This window comes from Neltuma alba, unplaced genomic scaffold (genome assembly GCF_004799145.2).
Source record: "Neltuma alba isolate B1F8T4 unplaced genomic scaffold, ASM479914v2 tig00011350_pilon, whole genome shotgun sequence".
In the NCBI taxonomy this organism is placed as follows: Eukaryota; Viridiplantae; Streptophyta; class Magnoliopsida; order Fabales; family Fabaceae; genus Neltuma; species Neltuma alba.
Window position 1 is genome coordinate 110,918 of NW_021636050.1, and position 21,434 is coordinate 132,351.

The window sequence follows — 21,434 nt, forward strand, 5'->3', positions numbered from 1 at the left end:
GTTGATTCTTCTGAGTGAACTTGGTCACTAGTAGGGTAATTCTAGAGAAATCACGTATAAACCTCTGATAGTACCCTGCTAGTCCCAGAAAGCTTCTCACTTCCTTTGTTGTCTTGGGCTGTTCCTAATTAAATTAGATTCAATGCTACCTCTTAACCCTTAATGTAATTCAGCCTCCTTAAGGGAGTTATGCTCACCTTGAATTTACTCCACAAAACCTATCATCAAGTGTAATTCCAAGCCACATTAACAATCATTCAACTTGAATACAATACTTAACTTTAAACTTTCTTAATTCTCCCCTTTTCTTTGATTTTCAACATAATTAATCCTCCATTGATTCCAATAATCTTTTAGTTCATTCCTACACAATTTTTCATGTAGAATTCAAATATCCATTCAACTTTATGAAAATCAAAATCCTTATGATCCCTCTCATTTTGTTTTGGTCGAATTTAGGGTATATATTTTCCAAAAATTTTATTTTTTGATTCTAATGATTTCAAACACTTTTCCTTAGTATTTCCCTACATAAAAACACCTTTGAAATTCATTGGAATGATCAACATACCTTGAAACAAACTCCTACCCCAAGATAACATGATGGTCAAATTAACCTATTTAGAATCCTATCTTGGCTTTCTTCCAAACATCAATTAAACATATAATTTTAGGCCTTAAATCATGGTTTCTATTCTTCCCTAATCATTCTTCATGTTAACTGAATTTTGGACAGTATCTCCTTCTTGAATTTTATCTCAAATATTTAACTAAACAAGCTTTAATCTTAACTAAACCAAAGCTTAAACACCTTAGTGAATCCTTGATTAAAGCTTGATGATTCCTTGTTCAAATGCACTCAATAAGTTCATGTTTAAAGCTTCAGAAAGCATTTTGACAGAACCTTCTCTTGTTTTGCCAATTTTCTACCTATTTTCATGTATTTAAGGGATATTTATAGGTGAAATAATCTACCGCTTTCTCCCTCCTTGAGGCATGAGAGAGTACCACATAGGAGGGGCATTTGGCTGCCATCAAGTGCTGAAATTTCTAGATCATGCCAAGTGTCTAGTCTCCAGAACATTCTTACTGATATTTTGATTGAAATTAGACTTAAATCCACTTAATTTTTAGGCCACTAATTGCACAAAATTTTGGGCTTTCCTTAGCTAAAAATGAAACCCAATTCTACCTCAAAAAAGAAAGAAAAAGTGGGGCTCACTCATAATGATTAATTCCAAACAAAAATACAGTTTATCAGTTACTATTCACTTGTTAAATTTTCATAATTTTTTTGAGCCTCCAAAATTGTATTTCTCTCCATGAAAAATCCTCTTTTCATATAATAATATGATTTGAAAATTTTAAGAAATTTTCTCTACTTGTAACTATTTATTTTGAATTTTTCCTGATTAGGCCTTTATCAGTAAAACTGTGAGAAATAAATTTCCTAAAATTAACTCCTGGATCTCCAAGGCCTGGAATCAATTTTATAAATTTAATCAAATACTTAGATAATCATTCCATTTTTTCCCAGAATTATTGAGGCCTCTAACTAATTTAAAATAATCATTTTCACCCGATTTCCACTATTTTTCCCAAAAAACCTTTGTTTTTAGGAAATTCTAAAATAATCTATTTTTATACCATTTTCATCTTTACGGCCTCCATTGAGATTTCAAAAACCTCTAATTTACCTTTTTACCATTTTTTGGAAATTTTTTAGAATTGTTTTCATATTTTCCCGTTTTGTCCTTCATGGACTGATCATTTGAAATTGCTGGTTCGAGCCCTTTTTTGGTCTCACACCATGCCTAGTTTTCTTAGCCAATCTTCTTTTCCTATAGGCCATTAACCAAATTTTTTATCCCTTCTATTAATACTAAATTCAGCGGGATGTGACATGTAAGGCTTGTAGAGCATTTTGTAAATTGAGCATGGCGAGGGGAGCTTTGGAACATTTTTGAATTTTGCTGTAGTGATTAATGTGAGATTGTATTAGGGGAATAAGGTTTTGGCAATGCTACATTTATTTACTAATTTAGCCAGTTATATCATTATCATTTGTGTATGCTAGTTTTGTCGATATGATTTATAAATAGTAAATTTTTTGGTTAATGTGTGAACTTTATGCTATTTTTTCATATCCTATATGGCTGTAGATGCATTGTTGTTGCAGAAAGCATCACTTCCAACCTTCAAAAAGAAACGAAAGGATTACAAATTTATAATGATGGTATTGAAGGAGCTAAGATTTATAACATTCTAAAGACAGCTGAGGATATTGAATTCCTAATGGCTAATATGAGTCCTGAGCAACTTCATTGTTTTGTTGCTTACAAGGAAAAACTAAAGGTGGGTTATACTCTTGCTTTAAGAGATGTCTTCATAAGGAAAGCAATATTGACTACTTATAGTTGGTCTTCAGGCAACCAAGCAATCCAACTTTGGAAAATCAGTTGAGAAAGCTTTAAAAGATGTTGGCTTAGGCAAAAGAGATGTCACAAAGCTTTTTAGAGACAGGGTAGTAGGTTTAACACACGAAAATAGAAATGACATGCCAAGAGAAGGCTCAATAACGATCTAGAACCCAAATTGAGAATCAAGTGGGCCACTTTTAATAATATCATTGCCTTGTATTTATATTTTTTATCATCTGTGTGGTTCGGGCTGTGGGGATTCATTCCTCCTTGGAAACTACTTTCTCTCGTTTCTTCCATGAACTTACTGTGCTTTTTTTTTAATAGTCAAACTAACAATGCATGTTAATTGTGAATGTCAATAAGATTTCTCTAGAGATTCTATGTGCTATCAATGTGACAGTGACATTTAATTGCAGGTCATGCACCACCAGGTCCTCATCAGATGTCCTCTGTATTGGCGATAGCATCTAAATTCTCTAAAAACTTTAATGGATCATCTGATTCCACACTAATGCTCTATAGAACCTATTAGCAGCAATCCTTGCAAATAACTAGTTAATTTGAATTGTGTCTTATGGATACTGTCCATAAGAGATATTCCACAACTACTCGTAAAGCAAGATGCGACACTATCCAAGATTAAATGGATTCTTCCTATAAGAACATGATGACCAGAATGACAAAAGATAAGAGAACTTAGCAAGTTAGAACACTAGAGGAGCGAAGGGAGAGTTGCTTAAAAGCTCAGAATTCGGTGTGTATTCTGAACTCCGGTCTCATGCCCCTTTTATAAGTCGCATGTCACAATAAAGCTTTGGGCATTTAGACATAATTAAATGTTAGTTATAAAATCATTATCTCGCTTAATGAGGATTTCAAACCATTAAAGTCATTGGTTGCAAATATTAAAGAACCATAATGGTAATTAAAATGACATTAATTTGACAGATATTTCTAATAAAAGTTCTCGATACTGCATTTGACTTTGCATAAAGGGTGAGGGGAAACTATCGAATTTGCCTTTGGTGGCCCATTGTACTACAAGCTCACTCCTTCTTTTGGACAATTTAGTAGCCCAAAACCACTTATTTTTTGGACCCTCACAATCTCAAGCAGTGTGGGGCTCATCTTTTGACACCTACAAACAATATTTACAACAGTCCACTTGCAAGTGAGGAGGATCTTCTACCAAATGGTTGCCTTTGTCTTCTAGTGCTACGGAAAATTTTAAGTAGGTATTTCCAATAAAACGGACAATAAATAAAATTTCTTACAGTAAAGTACCTCAACCTCCCTCTATTTAACCTAAGTTACAATGACCTCCTTTTTATTTTGGAAACCCTTATGGATATCCCTTAAAATCAAAATTTATGTTCCACAAACCTTCCTTCTAGTTTTGAGGTTCAACTTCCATCCAGCCAATTGTTAGTTAATCGTTAAATTATAGGATTGACCCATTATTTTGACCAAGACTCTCATCCTTAACATAAGTATTACTTAATAATTATTATTTAATCACATGATATATTTTTATTTGAAATTAAATAATTTCAATAAATATTTTAATATGTCTTGTTGTACTATTAAATCGATTTCATATTATGAATTTAGTTAATTTTATAGATACAAATTTTTATTTTACAATAAATTTAAATGTTTAATCTCATTTATTTTATTAAAACTTACGTGTGATGTAATTTCTTAAATATATATTAGTTGAAAATGTTTTATAATTGTGTGTGTGTATGTATTTTCAATAAAATTGTACTGTTATGTTTTAACTTACTAAATTTAGTAAAAATATTAACTATATTATTAATAAATATTAATATTAAAAGATAAACAACATATTTAATATAATGTGGGGTAAAGTAATAAACAAGGTTTATTCTAATATTTTTTAATTAAAAAATATACTTAAAGAATCTTTTCAGAATATTCCTTAACAGTGTTATTGGTTTGAACTAAAATTTGTATTATTAAAATAGAAGGAACGTGTAATTAAGACAAAATAGAAGGATGACCAAAATATTTTACTTAATTTCTTAATGGGTTTCTATATGATTGCATTGACTTTATAAATCCAACATATGGTTTTTTTTGTTGTAGGCCTTTTTTCAATTGTCGCAAATCAATCTCACTATCAAGTTCAAATAGCTCTATGAAGAGAAAAGGATAATTAGACAACTGATTATCCCTGGGACTCCACAACAAAATAGAGTTACTGAAAGAAGAAACAGAACTGTTCTAGATATGGTTAGGTTTATGATGGCTCAAGCACACCTGCCAATTTCATATTGGGGTGATACTTTGTTAATGGCAACCTTCATACTTAATCGTGTGCCCTCAAAATTAGTCACTTCCACACCTTACGAGTTATGAACGAAATGCAAACCAAAACTAAGCATCCTAAGACCTTGGCGGTCAGCAGCGTATATCCATGACAGTTCCCACAAGTATGGGAAATTGTGTCCTAGAGGAAAGAAATATATCTTCATAAGGTACTTTGAACAATCAAAGGGATATGTTTCCATAGGTGAAAATGAAGATGGAACGGTGACTGAAATAAAATCAAGGGATGCAACATTTATTAAGACTGAATTTCCTAATATAGGAGATGTTGACCACACTGTTTCTCTTTATAAGACACAGGAACAAGATAGTGCAGAACAAATTGACAAACCAGAGTCATCTAGGTGTGTCAATCTGAGTGGGAGCCAAGAAAGGTCAACATCAAGACATGAACAAAGAAAGAAAGATAAACAAACAGCTCCCGTCAGAAGGAGTAATAGGGAAAGTATTCCTAAAAGACGTTTTCAAATAGAAGGTGAATCTTTCTTAGTTACTCTAGAAGGAGATGATGAGCCCTGTTCTGTACGAGAAGCCTTGTTAAGTCCTGCCAAGGAGGAATAGAAGAAAGTCATAGAAGAAGAAATGGACTCGATGGAAAAGAATCAAGTTTGGGTGTTAATTGATCTTCCAAAAGGGCATAAAGCCATTAGGAACAAGTGGGTTCTCAAGATTAAAAGAAAAGTAGATGGATCAATTGACAAATATAAGGCTTGATTAGTGGCAAAGGGATACACACAACAGGAAGGCATAGATTATGAAGATACGTTCTCACCTGTTGTGCGTTTCAACTCTATTAGACTTATTCTGGAAATAGTAAACAGTTTAAACCTAGAATAACATCAGATGGATGTAAAAACTATATTCCTAAATGGTGATCTGGATAAAGAAATCTATATGAAACAATCATTAGGTTTCATTGAAAAAGGAAAGGAGAACAAAGTTTGTAAACTTAAAAGATGTATTTATGGATTAAAACAATCATCCAGACAGTGGCATTTGAGGTTTTACAAAGCAATAACCTCATATGACTTCCAGATGATAGAGGAAGACCACTGTGTCTACATTAAGTAGTTTGAGGGTAATTTTGTGATATTATCCTTATATGTAGATGATATACTATTGGCCAGAAATAGCCTAGATTCGGTGGTGGCTATTAAAGAATGGCTTTCATTGAATTTTGAAATGAAAGATATGGGTGAAGTAGAGTACATACTTAGAGTTAAGATCCAAAAAAATCGTTCAAAACGAATCCTCTCTCTTTCATAAAAGAATTACATCAACAAGATTCTTGAGCAAATTAACATGAAAGATTGCAATCCCATAAGTACTCCTATTACTACTGGAGTGGCTTTGAGTCCTAACATGTGTCCCAAAACCAAGTCTAACCAAAAGAAGATGGAAAGAGTTCTATATGCCAGTGTTATTGGCAGTTTGATGTATGCAATAATGTGTACAAGATCAGATATCTGTTATGCAGTGGGATTGGTAAGCAGATTCCAGTATAACCATGGTGAAAAGCAATGGAAAGTAGTAAAGAGGATTTTGAGATACTTAAAGGGCACTTCTAATTATATGTTGTGCTATGAAGGAAGCGATCTGTGCCTTATTGGGTACTCTGATGCTGACGTAGGTGGAGATGAAGAAGAACAAAGGTCAACTTCAGGTTGTACCTTCTTGCTAAATAATGGCGCTATATGTTGGAGTAATAAGAAGCAAACGTGCATTGCCTTACATTCAATGGAAGCCGAGTTTGTGGCATAGACCGCAGCAATACAAAGGCTTTATGGCTGAAAAGGTTTATAGAACACCTTGAATCTGGAAACAAGAGTACTAATCCGGTGTTAGTATACTGTGACAATACAGCAGCCATAGCCTATACCAAAGATCCTAGGTATCACAGCAAGACCAAGCATATTGACATCAATTATAATTTTGTTAGAGATTATATAGCATAAAAGATTGTTAGTATACAGTAGATTTCAACCAAGTATATGGTAGTAGATCCCTCAACAAAACAAATAGGTGAGAAACTTTTTAAGGAACATATCCAAGCCCTTGGTATGTGTAAAGTGTAATATGCAGACCTTATATAATATGATTTTTATAATTAATGAAATTTATATATTTTCTTATCATCACTTTATATGTCTGTCCGGAAGTATACAATGTCTAGTATGTCGTACAGGTTAAAAGGGTTGGTTCTCTCATATGAGCAACCCGCCTTTGATGCTCAGGTGGAGTGAGCAAAGATGAGACACTTGTGTTCACCAGTAAAGTAGCAAAGAATGTTGATGTGGTAGAAAGAAACACAAACTATATGTCGCCTTGACTAAAGTGTAGCAATTCAAGATGAGATCCACATAAATAAAGTTAGATCAAAGTTTAGAATCCCACTTCCATAATACCTGTAGCCAGATAACAAACTCTTCAACATCGACATTGTAGATATGAGCAGAGTTGAAGAATTTGGGTTTAAATACTAAGTGTGTCTGGACTTAAGTCTGTACAATGTTAATGATAAACGACATGTGCTTTTATGGTGAAAGAGTAACACTGTAGCATGTGCTTCATACCACATGTGTTGTGAGAACCGCAAAAGGGAAGCAAGTGAAAGATCCTTGATTCATTGCTGTGTGAGTCCTAGGGAGAAATTTTCCTCCCGATGGTGTCCTTTGACTTTGACAACATCACAATGATATGTTTCAGTGACTGCTACTTTGGCATGTGTCATGCGGTCAAGATAGATGCAATCTAAGGTATTATACCAAGAAAGTGACTGATTCATATCAAAGTGATATTGGGGCAAAAGGAAGATTAACTGAGATATTGATGTGTCCATGACATGTCCCTTATGATATTTTGTTGCTGTAAATATGGACACTAGACATATGAGGAAGGTGGTCTGAGTCAAGTATTAACTCTAGAGGGATCAAATTTGCCATGAAAAGTGTATATAGGTAAATCTAGGACATTTGAGGCACAACTTTAAAATCTAAGCTACATAAAGGAGACAGTGACTTGTGCTGGTCCCATAAAAGGATTTCTAGTATAAGCACCTCGATGAAGACGTCATGCCCACACGGTCGCGGCAAAGCACTAAGTATGAAATTAAGGGAAGAGAGAGAGACTAGACCCACGATATCTAATCCACCAAGTGTGAGTGGCAGATGTAGGAAAATGGGCCAGTCCACCCTTGGTGGATTGGACCCAGGCCCATTTACATTGGGGCTTTAGTGCAAATAACAGAACATTTGGGTCAGGAATTGCAATATTCCCCTTTTATTTAAAATTGTAATTTGAGATAGGAGAGAACGGTTATAGCCAAACGGTATATGGGGGGTTGGTTTTTTATCAGAAGAAGAAAAAACAAGAGCCGTCGAACCTCTCCTTCTTACTCCTCTCTCTGTTCTTCCTCTCCTTCCGGTACATTTGCCGTGTAACATCGATCCGAGTTTGTCATCATAATTGGACCTCTGCATGGCTATCTGAAGGCGTGGAACACTCCAGGTACACCCAAAATCTATTAGAAACACATGCTAGATGGCTGATGAACAAGTAGGTACAAGAAGAGCTAGAGTAAGACAAGATGACAAACCCTCATCTATCTCTTTCTAGATATTTATTTTGGTCTTCTACCCCCACTTCTCTCTACATGTTTAGCCATTTAGTTCTTGCAGATCTATTCTGGGTTCTGGCTTAAAAGAAAGTTCTAGCTCAGAAACAACTTTTCTCTGGTTCAACACAGCCTGATATCAAGAACGAGTCTTACCGGTAAAATGAGTCGTCAGTAACTCTAGCTAAAGGCCCGACCAGTTGAATTATTTGGTTTGGCTCGGCTTTCCAAACATTAATGGAGATAAATAAAATATTTAATTTGATATAATATTTCAATTAATTTTGTACTCTATTTTTCTCAAAGTATTAATATTGATTACTTATAATAAGAGAATTTCCATTAACAACTAGTTGCAATGCATAATCAAAAAATGTATGTTATAAATTAACACATATTTGTTATAAATAAATACCTCAATTTTCTTAATATATAAATTAATTATGTATTTTTTTTATTACCAGGGCATACAAAGATCCCACACACACTAGGGATGGGATTGAACCTGCATATATAAATTAATTATGTATCTTCTTAAGCTAATGCACGACTTGTTTTTATAAATAAAAGAAAATAGATCATTCAGATAATACTTTATACAAGTAAGAAATCCTACATATTCATTATTAATTGTAATAATTTGCTTAATTATTATTCTTAATTTTAGTAATTGAAATAGGTGAATTAATGTCTTGTGATTAATATGATATTCAGTTTATTAATGGGAATTACTTCATGAGAGATAAACCCTTGTTGGAAAGTATTTTGAGCCTAATTTTTTTTTCTTGTGTGTTTTTCACTTGTTTCATTTTATTCTTTAGAACTTGTCTTAATTCTTTTTATAGCTACCTAATCATGTGCAATTCTTTAAAATGATTGAGGCATTCATATTCTAAACCCTTTTATCCCAAACACAAACCAAATTTATATTTTATCCATAGTTACCTCCTTTGAGCCCAACGCTTTTCTTAAATTCCATCTTATAGTAAGTTTATATGTGTGCATATAACTTATTCTCATAACATCTTTTTTGCAATTGATTAAAGTGCATTATTTTTTTTGTATTGTTGCTATTGCTCTTATATATTATGGGGTGCAAAAGAAAAAAATAGAGAGAGAGAGAGAGAGCAACAAAAGAAAAAAGAAAAATATAATACTGCAAAAAAAAATTACCCCAAGAAATACCCTTTGCATCTTAGAATTAGCCACATATTTATCTTTTATGCACTACATATATAAAATAAAGATGTCATATGTTTCCTTCTGCATGCATATTACTTACTGTTCATCGTCTTCTATTCTATCTAACTTATTTCCAACATTACAAGCCATAAAGACATCTTGATTTTTGAATGCACATGTAATTAGCAGCGGTAAATTAGGATAATTACAAGCTTATGGTAAGGTGGCTAAACAAGTGAATTGAGTGGAACAAATACCTCATATAGGAGAGATGAGTGGCACAGATATATATTGAGTGTTCTCTCATGCTTTATTCCCATTAATTTAATTGAATACCAATTTAATCTATTTGCATTAATTTATCCTATGACTCTTACTAATCTGAGGGATATAATCAATTAGATTATTACTTTTATGCTCAAATATTGTTCAACTTTCTGCCTGCTTTGTTGATTTGAATGATTTCATATTTTATTGCTTTGCTCAGGAGTGCAAAGGTTTCAGTGTGGGGGAATTTGATATATCCCTATTTTATAATATGTTTTTATGTATAATTAAAGGATTTTATAATGTTTAAAGGGTTTAAAATACAATATATACTCATATTTTGATTTAAGGAAATTATATGAATTAATTGCTTAAAAGTGCTTTTTTTATTATATTTTTATAATTTCCTTTTTGAAAGGTATCTTTGCTTTGATTCCAAAAAATGTTCTGTCAAGCAAAACATAGACCCCTTGAAAAACTACATTTTGGTAGCCACGTGGCATTACAAGAGGATTTTCTAATTATCTAATTAGAAATTATCCAAAATATCTAGCCAGAATATCTCTTTTCTTCCACCATAAATTAAAGAGCTTGAATAATTAATTTCTTTTGTGGATAATTCCCTTAATGTATTTTGAATTTAAATAAATATTTTATTCATATTCCATTATCCATTTAATTTTCTAAATATCCACATTATCATTTTTATCCTCTTTCTAAACTCTAACCCTAATCCATCCTACCACCATATCTTTATTCAAATTTGAGATATTATCCTTTTATTCAATATCATTTAAATTCAAACGCTCTTTTACTTTGGTTGCCATGAAGATCACACCAAATCAAGAGAATTCAAATTCAAAGCTCTATCAAGATTACAAGATAAAAGAAGATAAAAGATCAAGGTAGAAGGCTCAAGGGTTTTCTCATCCAAGTAGGACAGATTTAAAAGCTATAAAAAGAGATCAAAGGAGCCTTAGAGAAGTAACGAAGCCATCTACACTACACAAGCACAAGCATACACTTGGCTTCCTCTTGTGTCCTGTTGTTTCATTGTCTTCTTTTCATTATTTTCTTTTTATCATTATGGTGTCATCTAGCCATATGTGTGGCTAGTCCTCTTTGTTTCTGAGGGCAAGATGACGTGGCTTCAGTTCCTGTTTATATTAGGGAGTTTGTTAGTTTTCTTATTTCAATCCACTAGTATGTTGCGTTTATGAATTTCCTAGGTTAGATTTTTTATTTCTTTTGCGGACTGATATTTGATTTGTGTTTCAGTTGAACAATTATGTTTTGAAGTTTTCAATGAATATATTTTCAATTTCCTCATGATTCTATGAGTGTTTATCTTTATAGATTTCTATTTTGATTTGCACAAGTCGTTCATACTCTAGGTTTTTTGATAGATAACTCTCTTTTAAGGAACAAGATATAATTGTTTAATTGAATTCACAAGCTAAGTGGTTTTTAAATGATTAATTGAATGGTGATTATATATGCTAGTTCTCTAGGTATAATTATTAATTAATTAATCATGACTTAGATGTTATTAGGGTTTTTCCTTTTGACTTAGTAATTGTTTTTATACAAACTCCTCACCCTTTTAAACCGTGATAGCTACTCACCAACGTCCTTGGGAAGTGCATCATTCTGGTAAATTTTTTGTCCCTTTTGCTTTCTTTTACTTATGTTATTTTCTTTTTATTTTTGTTAATTTATTTTCTTAAACAAATTAGTCAATTTTCTTTCCTACTCCTTTCTCTACATCACGTTTTTCTTAATTAAAAAGGTTTTCAAAATTTTAACAAAGTTTCTTATAGAGAGAGACAACCTAGGTTGACCTCTATACTATATAAAGTTAATTTAGTTAATTAATTTGAGAGCTTACACGACAGGGTGATCGTATGGGTAGTCCCATTATGAAGTTCATAGATATGCTATACCATTTTCACTCCGGAATGCTCAAAGGTTGTAAGAGTCCTGTTGGCTTCTGATGTTCTGCCTTTACCTTTTGACAAGTGATGCATCTTGACACACAGTCTGTCACGTCTCTCTTCATACTAGGCTACCAACACGATTCTTTAATGAAATGTCCTGCCTTTAACCCCTCAGAGTACGCATTTGTAAGCATTATGGTTCAAGCAGATCATGACACAAGCCTGCAGATTTAAAATTTCAACATAATTACTCGGGTTACTATTTACTGTTTAACTTTCAGATTATAGGTTAAACTTCAAAAATTCATAACTAATCCTGTAAAAATTGTATTGAGGTGCTCTAAAATTCTACAGAAAGCTCTTTCAATGCTCTTTAAGGGAAAAATATCCAATTAGACTTATCTTTACCCAATTCATATAGTTTAATCAATAAATATTACTGTTCATTTCATAAAAGCTGGAACTTTCACATTCTGTGCCTCAATTTTGAAAATTCGTATCTCCTTATGTACACGTTCAATTGAGGCGATCTACCTCTCATTTTAAAGCTTGGGATGTGTAATATAAGTCTGCAAAATCTTGTGGATTAACTCATTCGTTTGATAGGTCAAACTAGAGATACAAACTCACTACTATAGGACATACGTTTTATCCCTTAACATCTCTTTACTTTAATTTTTTTTATTTCTTTGGCATACATAACATGGGCTTACTCTTTCCCATTCATGCTCATACACTTTCATTCATGCCATAAATATTATAATTAATCACATGACATCACAGGCATCCATAACATAAATTACATAATAGGAGAATTACACATTGAATAATAATATCATTCATTAACATGAACAATTCTCCACTTTCTTCTCTTTGCTTCTCATGCTATTATTGCCCATTATTGATTAACCTAAATGGTTGGTTAGGGAGGGGGTGAGATTTGGGGGATTCTCAGTAGCAAACAATACCATATTAATCATGCTAGATGGATGCTAATGCACTACACGTAACTTGTTTATTCTCTTGTTAATTAGTGACATATTAGCATGCTCAAAGCTAACTTCTTAATGCATGGCCATGGAGACATAATCTACTCATCATGAATAGCAATTACAGCAACTAAAACATGTCACAATAACATTCAAATAACATGTACACAGCAACACACAATCATACAACATCAAGCAATGACAATAGGTAAGTTCACTACCTTGCACCTCAAGCTTTCCTCTTACTTTTCCTTTGACTCCCTTGACTTTCCAACTATGTGGGCATTCAGTCAACATCACTAAATATCTTCTTGGATGTTCCAAGGTCCTAAACATAGTCATAATGATCATACAATCGATTAGAACCACTTGATTACATAATGTTCAAGACTAGCTCTCTTGAACCTCAACACTTTCTCTTGGTTTTAGGATTTTTTTTCTAGCTTTTCTAACATAAATCTCATCATTTCCCATCGTTAAGATCCATTTCTTGTCAATTAGGATCACTTTAGATGGCCTTAGATTCATGAAGATCAAACTTGAAAATTTTGCTTCACGGGTACTGTTCACGCAGAAATTCCATAATTTTTGCTCATCTTTAAAATTCATAATTAATTCTAGAAAAATCGAAATTGAGTGGTTCCAAGTCTCAGTAAAATATGATTAAGTTATCTTTAAAGGAAAAATAGTTTCAGGAACCAATTATATTCTGAACAGTACATAATTGAACGGAATTTGACAGTCTTCTAAAGGTTAAACATTGTTTCTAGATTTCAAATCCCAACTTTGAAAAATCACCATAAATCGTACACATATCCAAATGAAGTGTTCTACCCATGGATTCAAAGTTTACAGAATCTACTTTAATCATGCCAAATTTCAGAATCTGATACAAAGAGTAAATTATTCGAAATAGGTATCATGTCAGATGCTATAACCATCACATACCTTGATCTTGAAGTTTGAATCTTGTTCCTTCTTCTTGGCCTTCACCCCCACGTTTTTCTCTCTAAAATTTGGTAGAGTTTTCCCTCTACAAATAGCTACCAAAATTCTCTTCCAAGGTGGATTATTTATAGCCAAAACTTTAGCTTGAATGGACCAAAATGCCATTGGTGGCTAATAGAAAGGGTAAGGGCAATTTTAGAACTCTAAGTTGATTTTTACATCATCATTGCATCATCTTCTTACATCACCCTTACCTGATTGTTCTAGAAGGTGCCAAACGTCACAAATGTGGTAGAGGAGAAGGGAGATTAGATCCTAGCCATTGGATCAAAAGTTATTCCCTAAGTTTCCTCTTATTTTACTTAGCCCACGTTTCTCTGACTTTCTTTATAGCCTTTCAGAGCTCAGAAAATTCTTTTGTCTACCCCATAAATTCTCTTTAATTTTAGAAAATATCTATAAATTTTCTCAGGCCATAACACTCCCTTTAAACCTTACATAAAATTCATTTACTAAAATGTCATTTTATCTGCATAACTAGCTTTTTATTTATTAAAGCCATTCGACTGGCCTTTTAGTTACGGGACTAATTTTATAAATTAGTACAACCTTTCAACCATTTAATGTCATTTTTGTGGACATTTTTTAGATCTCTCGCTATTTAAAATAATCACTTCAAACGCTATACTTTTTATTGGTCAAAACCTCATAAATTCCATTTAAGCTATTTCAGGGGTATTTTCATCATTTCTCTTCACAAAAGAGTCTTAGAATATTATTTCTCATTTTTTGGGATTTTCTTGGAATTCTCTGTATACTCTTCTATTTTTACCCCTATTGATCATAACTTTCTGAACTTACGGTTTAGTCCCTGCTTGGACTTAACTTCATACAATCCTCTCTTTGAGATTTCTAACTTAACTCTTAGCTTGTATCTAGCCTCTTTTTTCTTTTTGGGCCCTTAAGACTTTACTAGAGCCTCTAGTCTTGATTATACTTGAGTTCTTGAAAGCTTTTACTTTGCAGTTTAGTCCCTAAAACTGCTTTGACTTCCTTTCTCATCTTTGGGACTTCTACTCAAAAGAGGTCTGGTAGCCTATCTAATTCAGGCTATTTCTGGTACTTTTAGGCTTAAAAGTTGGGATGTTACAATTCTTCCCCTCTCAAAAGAATTTCTCCTCGAAATTCCGTGTCAAACATCTATTATTCTCTTTAATGAGAGGTTAACTGAGGAGAATATCCCCACTTATACTTAACTTTGACCTCTTTGACTTTTCATTATACCTCATTTACGGGTTTCAACCCTGGGCTCTATACTTATATGACTTGTCATTTTATACTTTTTTGTCACTTACATGAGTGTGGCCTTTACTTTTAAGCATTTTGTCACCACTACTCACATTCTTCTATACTTTAGGCTCATTTTTTCATTATAATACCATGACAGTATACCTGTCTTCTTGGTATTTTACTATACCATGACATTTTGGGTTCTCTTAATACCGATTTTATCTATTTTTTTGACATACCCTGCCATTTCTCTTTACTTTAAGGGCATATCTCCTTTCTTTCCTTCATTGACTAGAACAGAATTGAGCCCCGTCTAATCGACAATAAAGGTGTCTGAAACAAGTCAAGGGTACTCTCTCTTTATTAGTCCACTGTTGAAGGAGATTTTAGTATCTTAAACTCATCTCTGGTCATCGTCTTCCCAAAGAGGTACTGTACTTTTACCCTTATGGCTTGCCATTTTCTCTTAGGCATGGTCTACCATAACCTCGGGAGCTACTGTGCTCTACCGTAAACCTCTTCAGGATCCATCATGACCCTGGAATACTATCATCAATCTGAGCCATCTTAGGATCTCTAGGAGACTCTAGACCATAGAGTTGAGTAATAAAATAGGTCACCTCCACTCAGCTAGTAACTTGACTGATTATTCCCCAAGACTGATCACAGATATCAGTATCGTTTTCTTAGGCCTTACTCAATCCTTTCTGTCAACTCCTGGAACTCTTAGCCTTTCCATATTACTTTAGCCCTTAGTTTTAGCTTCCTTATGCCACTTTTCTTTTCCTGAGCCTTTCGAATGCTTAGGCACTGGCTCATCTCTAGAGCCCATTAACTTGCCATTATATCAATGCCAGCCTGCCTTGTCTTGGGACTCTATAGTCCTTATTGTCTCTTAACAATTTGGACAACATCAGGAGAGGACTTATATCATCATATTCTCATTATCCTTCAGTATTCCATAGTACCCTGTTAAGCTCAATGAGCATCTGTTTGCATATCACACTTCTGTTGTCTTAACCAGTTTCTCTCTCTCTCTCTGGGGTAAGGTCTATCCTGTGCCTTGCCTCGGTTGTTTCTACTTTTCTTGTGGGAGGACAGATTGCTCTGACTGGAGCATCGTCAACTCAACCACTTACTTTTCCTTTCATTCCTTCAGAGGATAGCATACTCTTACTAGAGCAGCGTCACTCTGATTCGGAGAACCACTTCCTAATCTTAGAGAGGTACTTCATGGTCAAGACTTTTCTCATATGCAATCTCTACCAGGGTACATTCCTTCAATACCATATCGCTATCAAAGGGAGCCTCTCCACTAGATTATTCAATCGTAAAGGTAGTGGCATCTATCTATAGGAATCTCATTTCTTAGATTCCTTAATGGCCTGAGTGCCATGGTCGCAGGCTCTTGGATACCTTAGGGACATAAAAGAATACTGTTTAATCCCTGACATTATCATGTATCTAAGTATCATCGAGCTCTAGGTATCACCAGGAACTTTGCTTATCTCTCCCTGTGCATTAGCTCCCAATGCAACCATCCACTATCATGTTCTTATTCACTTCCTTTCATCTCTATCCTTAAGAGGGATCTTGCCTAACTTTACTCTTTCTAACTTTCTTTCCCTCTTGACCAATTATTCTTATGGTCAGGTATTGATCACCATACCCTCATCACATCACACAGCGAATGTTTAATCACCTTACTGTGTGGTATCTAGGTCAAGCACCTAGGTCATCATTGACCCTTCATTCATTATCATCTAGTCTTAGTCCCTCTTGGTTCACTATCCTTTAGGGATTTCTATCTCTATTCAGGGATTTAAACGAACCTCAAGCATATTATCTCGTTACCTTGCTTCTATTGAGGTCACATCGATTACTAAAGGTATAGGTTGACATTCGGTTCCCTTGCTAGAGCATTGACTTATACCTCTGACTAGCTTATTGTACCCTTAACCATTTATTTCTATGGTCATATACTAATCATAAAGTGATCATATTACATAGCAGGCATTAATTATTAAAACACCTGTACTGTGTGACATTCCAGTCAGCCACCTTTAACCAATCACCCAAGGCTTAGGTTGTCACCCTGCTTCCCTATTAGGGTCTGGACTCCTATTCCTTACTAGCTTACCATACTCTTAGCTATTACCTTCTAGAGATGTCTTTCAACTTTGAATCATTCCCTGGTCAATCTCTCTCAGCTCAACCATTCCTCTCCTAGGGGGGAGTCTCTTAGTAATGACTACCTATCTCTTAGGTTACTCTCTGTCTTTCTTTACTTCTCTTCTATATTTATTTCTATTGGAGAAAACACCTCAATATCTTAACCTCAATTGGATCAATCTTAGTAACCCATTACTTTTCTAATTTAGGTTTTCCCTCATACCGGGTTTTGCTTGAACCAATACTCTGCTTATACCTTAGTCAGAACCTCTACCAGAACTTCTGTTCTGTCTCAACACTTGCCAGAATCTTTACTCTGCTTACATACTTGCCAGAACCTCTGCTCTGATACTAAAATAAAATGCCTTGTCTTTAACCCCTCATAGTACACATTTGTAAGTGTTATGGTTCAAGCAGATCATGACACAAGCCCGTGGATTTAAAATTTCAACATAATTACTCAGGTTACTATTCACTATTTAAATTCCAGATTACAGGCCCAACTTCAAAAATTCATAACTAATTCCATAAATATTGTACTGACGTGTTCTAACATTCTATGGAAAGCTATTTCGATGCTCTTTAAGGAAAAAAATATCCAATTAGACTTATCCTTGGCCAATTCATACAGTTTAATCAATAAATATTACTATTTATTTCGTAAAATCTGGAACTTCCAGATTTTTTACCTCAACTTTGAAAATTCATATCTCCTTGTGTAGACATCCAATTGGGGTGATCTAGCTCTTATTTTAAAGCTTGAGATGTGTACTACAAGTCTGCTTCTCGTGACTTAACTCATTCATTTGATAGGTCAAACTGGAGTTACAATGCATAAAAAGCTTAGAAGGTGACTTTTACATCATCATTGCATCATCCTTACCTCATTCTTCTAGAAGGTGCCAATTGTCACAAATATGGTGGAGGAGAAGGGAGATTAGATCCTAGCCATTGGATCAAAACTTGTTCCCTAAGTTTCCTCTTATTTTACTTGGCCCACGTTTCTCCGACTTTCTTTGTAGCCTTCTAGAGCTTAGAAAATTCTTCTGTCTACTCCATAAATTCTCTTTAATTTTAGAGAATATCTATAAATTTTCTCAGGCCATAACACTCCCTTTAAGCCTTACATAAAATTATTTGCTAAAATGCCCTTTTATCTGCATAACCAGCTTTTTATTTATTACAGCCATTTCACTGGCCTTTTGGTTATGGGACTAATTTTATGAATTAGTGCAACCTTTCAACCATTTAACCTTATTTTTGTGTACATTTTTGAGGTCTCTCGCTATTTTAAATAATTATTTCAAACGGTATACTTTTTACCGGTCATAACCTCATAAATTCCATTTAAGCTACCTCAGAGGTATTTTCATCATTTCTCTTCACAAAAGAGTTTTAGAATATTATTCCCATTTTTTGGGATTTTTTTGGAATTCTCTGTATACTCTTCCATTTTTACCCCTATTGGTCATAATTTTCTGAATTTACGATTTAGTCCCTACTTGGACTTAACTTCATACAATCCTCCCTTTGAGGTTTTTAACTTAACCCTTGGCCTGTATCTAGCCTCTTTTCTCTTTTTGGGTCCTTAAAACTTTATTGGAGCCTTTAGCCTTGATTATACTTGAGTCCCTGAAAAATTTTACTTTGCAGTTTAGTCCCTAAAACTACTTTGACTTCCTTTCTCATCTTTGGAACTTCTACTCAAAAAGGGTCTGGTAGCCTATCTAAGTCATGCTATTTCTGGTACTTCTAGGCTTAAAAGTCAGGATGTTACATTATCAGCCATTAGGACAATAATTTTCACAGCAACACTAATCAGCCAAATGGATCATACTAGGGACCACAAAATAAAACAAATCAGAATTCCACAAACCAGAGTGCTAACATTTTCTCAAGAAGCCAAAGTGCTCTAAATCACAATAAACAAGGGGACCCAGGAAGTAGAAATAGCAGGGATGGGTCGGAAAGGGTGAGGCAGACTGACTGAGGAGAGACGATGCCTGAAAACGCTGCAGACGTGACAGAGCGTGAAGGCCACACGCTGCTCAGACGATGACGAGACTTCGATGGACGGCCGATCAGGACCCTACGACCTCCTTTGACTGGCACGTGTTCACTGTAGAGGGCAGGAAACCAAAGCTCTGTGGCAGCTTCGTGAACAGTGGTAGAGACGCACCAGAGGCCCAAAAATTTTTTTTTTAACCCTATAAAACCTACTCTAATACCATGTAATTTGGTGAATGAAAATCCTATATTTTATTAATATTTTGAAGGGGTATATATACACAATAGAGGAGACTAGGCATTAATGGCTCATTACTAGGAAATAATATCATATCGTATCCTATATATTAATTACAGGATATTTACATATCTTATAATATCCCCTATAATATCTCTACAGAAGGAACTAATGGACAGGGCTAGAAAAGATAGGTTTTGACAAGTTGGTTGAAGTATGTTGCCACACAATTCAAAGAGAATTGTGTGGAGAGTTTATGTGTGTATTCAACCTTCCAACAAAAAGCATTTCCATAAGAGGGAAGAGAAGGAAAATGAGGGCAAATGATGTGCATGACTTTATGGGGCTACCACTTAAGGGGGAAGAGATTAAAGTAGTTGTGAGTAGTGAAGATGAAGTGTTCAAGCAATGGAAGGTTGTGTATGGCAATATTCCATACAAGAAGATAGCGTCATTGTTGACTGAGAAGAAACAAGATGAAAATTTTGAGATGCTGTTTGTCATGTTTGCATTAGGAACGCTGTTGTGTCCTAATACAAGTATTTGTGTCACTGATTATTTGTTAAAGGCCATACTATCAATAAAGAATTGATTGGGTGGGTTTGATTAGTCATCTTATGCGTTGAATGAACTATACAAGGGCATTAGAGTGTACAAGAAACAATTAGAAAAAGGCAAGTTGACTGAAAGAAGAAGAATTTGTCAGGTTGTCTATACTTCCTCCAAGTAAGTGCTATTATAATTTGTATATTTCTGTTGTCATTTTATGGTCTGAATGTTGTCAATGGCTGCTGTTAACTTATCATTCATGTCACATGCAAATGTATTGTCTACAAAAATTTCCACTAGGGGAAACAAAAGCTTCACATGTTAAGCATGCTCTTGCATTTTGGGATGAAAAGAAAGTACAGCAAAGAGTTCACATGGAGAAGGAGAGCGATCAAGGAATATTGCCCGCCTAGTCAAGCCACCAATTTTTATCTAGAAAATTTAACTCACTTGGTATGTGGACTTGCAGGCTTAATGTACTTTTTTTTTTCTTTGCTGTTGCTTACATATTGAAGTTATGAATTTTATTTGTATAGGAGATCAAGAAAACATATGCACAATTAGTGTCAATGCTGGGAGAGGAAATGATGGCCCTTCAGTCAAGATTAACAAAAGATAGTGACAGTGTAAGTGAAGAGGAGAAAGATGAGGAAGAAGAATCTAAATCAGAAGAGGAAAAAGTTGTCAAAGGAAGTGAATCAAAGGAAGAGGAAATTGAAGAAGAAGGAACTGAATCGGAAGATGATAGAGAAGAAGAACAAGAAAATCAATCAGAAAAGGAGATGGGTGGAGAAGAAAATAAAAGAGAAGAAGAGGATGAAGAGGTCAAAGAGCTAGAAGAGGACAAAGAAGATGGAGAACAAAATACAAGAGAAGAGGAGGATGAAGAGGATAAAGAGCAAGAAGAAGACAAAGAAGATGAAGAAGGAAATACAAGAGAAGAAGAGGATGAAGAGGATAAGCAAGAGGAAGGAAAAAATATGTGAGGAAATCAACAAGGGTGATAAGTAAGGGTAAGGCTCTTAGGTATCCATTTCTAGAAATCAAAAGTAAGCTTGGGAAAAAAGAGAACAATTGATGACAAGCAAGCTTTATTTAACATGTGTACAGCAAGGTGTGATGAAGAGGAGCAAAAGCAGTAAATATTATGTTTTGGTGTCTAAATTTATATTATGTTATAGATTTATTGACTTCATAATTGTTTTATTTGCATTAGATACTTTGTATTGATGTATGGATACTTCCTAACCCGTGGTGAGCTGTAATGTCTCCAACGTAGAAGATGGATAAACGACAGGTAAGTCACATGTAGATAGTTAACATTAGAATGAGTTATTTGATGGTAAAGAGTTGTAATTTCTTTGTATTGTAATTTTGGTTTATGACTATGGTGGCAAAGACATTTGTTGGAGATTAAAAGGATAAAGAGGGGCGAGTGAAACAGCATATATTTTTTGCAGATTTCAT

General features: G+C 34.2%; 1 protein-coding gene across 1 annotated transcript; it reads left to right on the forward strand.

Moving 5' to 3' along the window:
• The first annotated feature begins 19,731 nt into the window (after positions 1-19,731).
• On the forward strand, positions 19,732-21,026 carry LOC114712369 (glutamic acid-rich protein-like). Its single transcript, XM_028896892.1, has 3 exons — positions 19,732-19,965; positions 20,504-20,791; positions 20,894-21,026. The coding sequence occupies exons 1-3, from the start codon at positions 19,732-19,734 to the stop codon at positions 20,951-20,953; spliced, it is 582 nt and encodes a 193-aa protein (XP_028752725.1). The 3' UTR covers positions 20,954-21,026.
• The last annotated feature ends 408 nt before the right edge of the window (positions 21,027-21,434 follow it).

Excerpts from the sequence above, each read along its gene's own strand:
- LOC114712369 (XM_028896892.1), top strand. The coding sequence starts at position 19,732 with ATGAGGGCAAATGATGTGCATGACTTTATGGGGCTACCACTTAAGGGG. Across the intron at positions 19,966-20,503 it reads GTCCTAATACAAGTATTTGT|GAGATCAAGAAAACATATGC; the intron begins GTCACTGATTAT and ends TTATTTGTATAG. Across the intron at positions 20,792-20,893 it reads GAGAAGAAGAGGATGAAGAG|GGAAATACAAGAGAAGAAGA; the intron begins GTCAAAGAGCTA and ends GAAGATGAAGAA.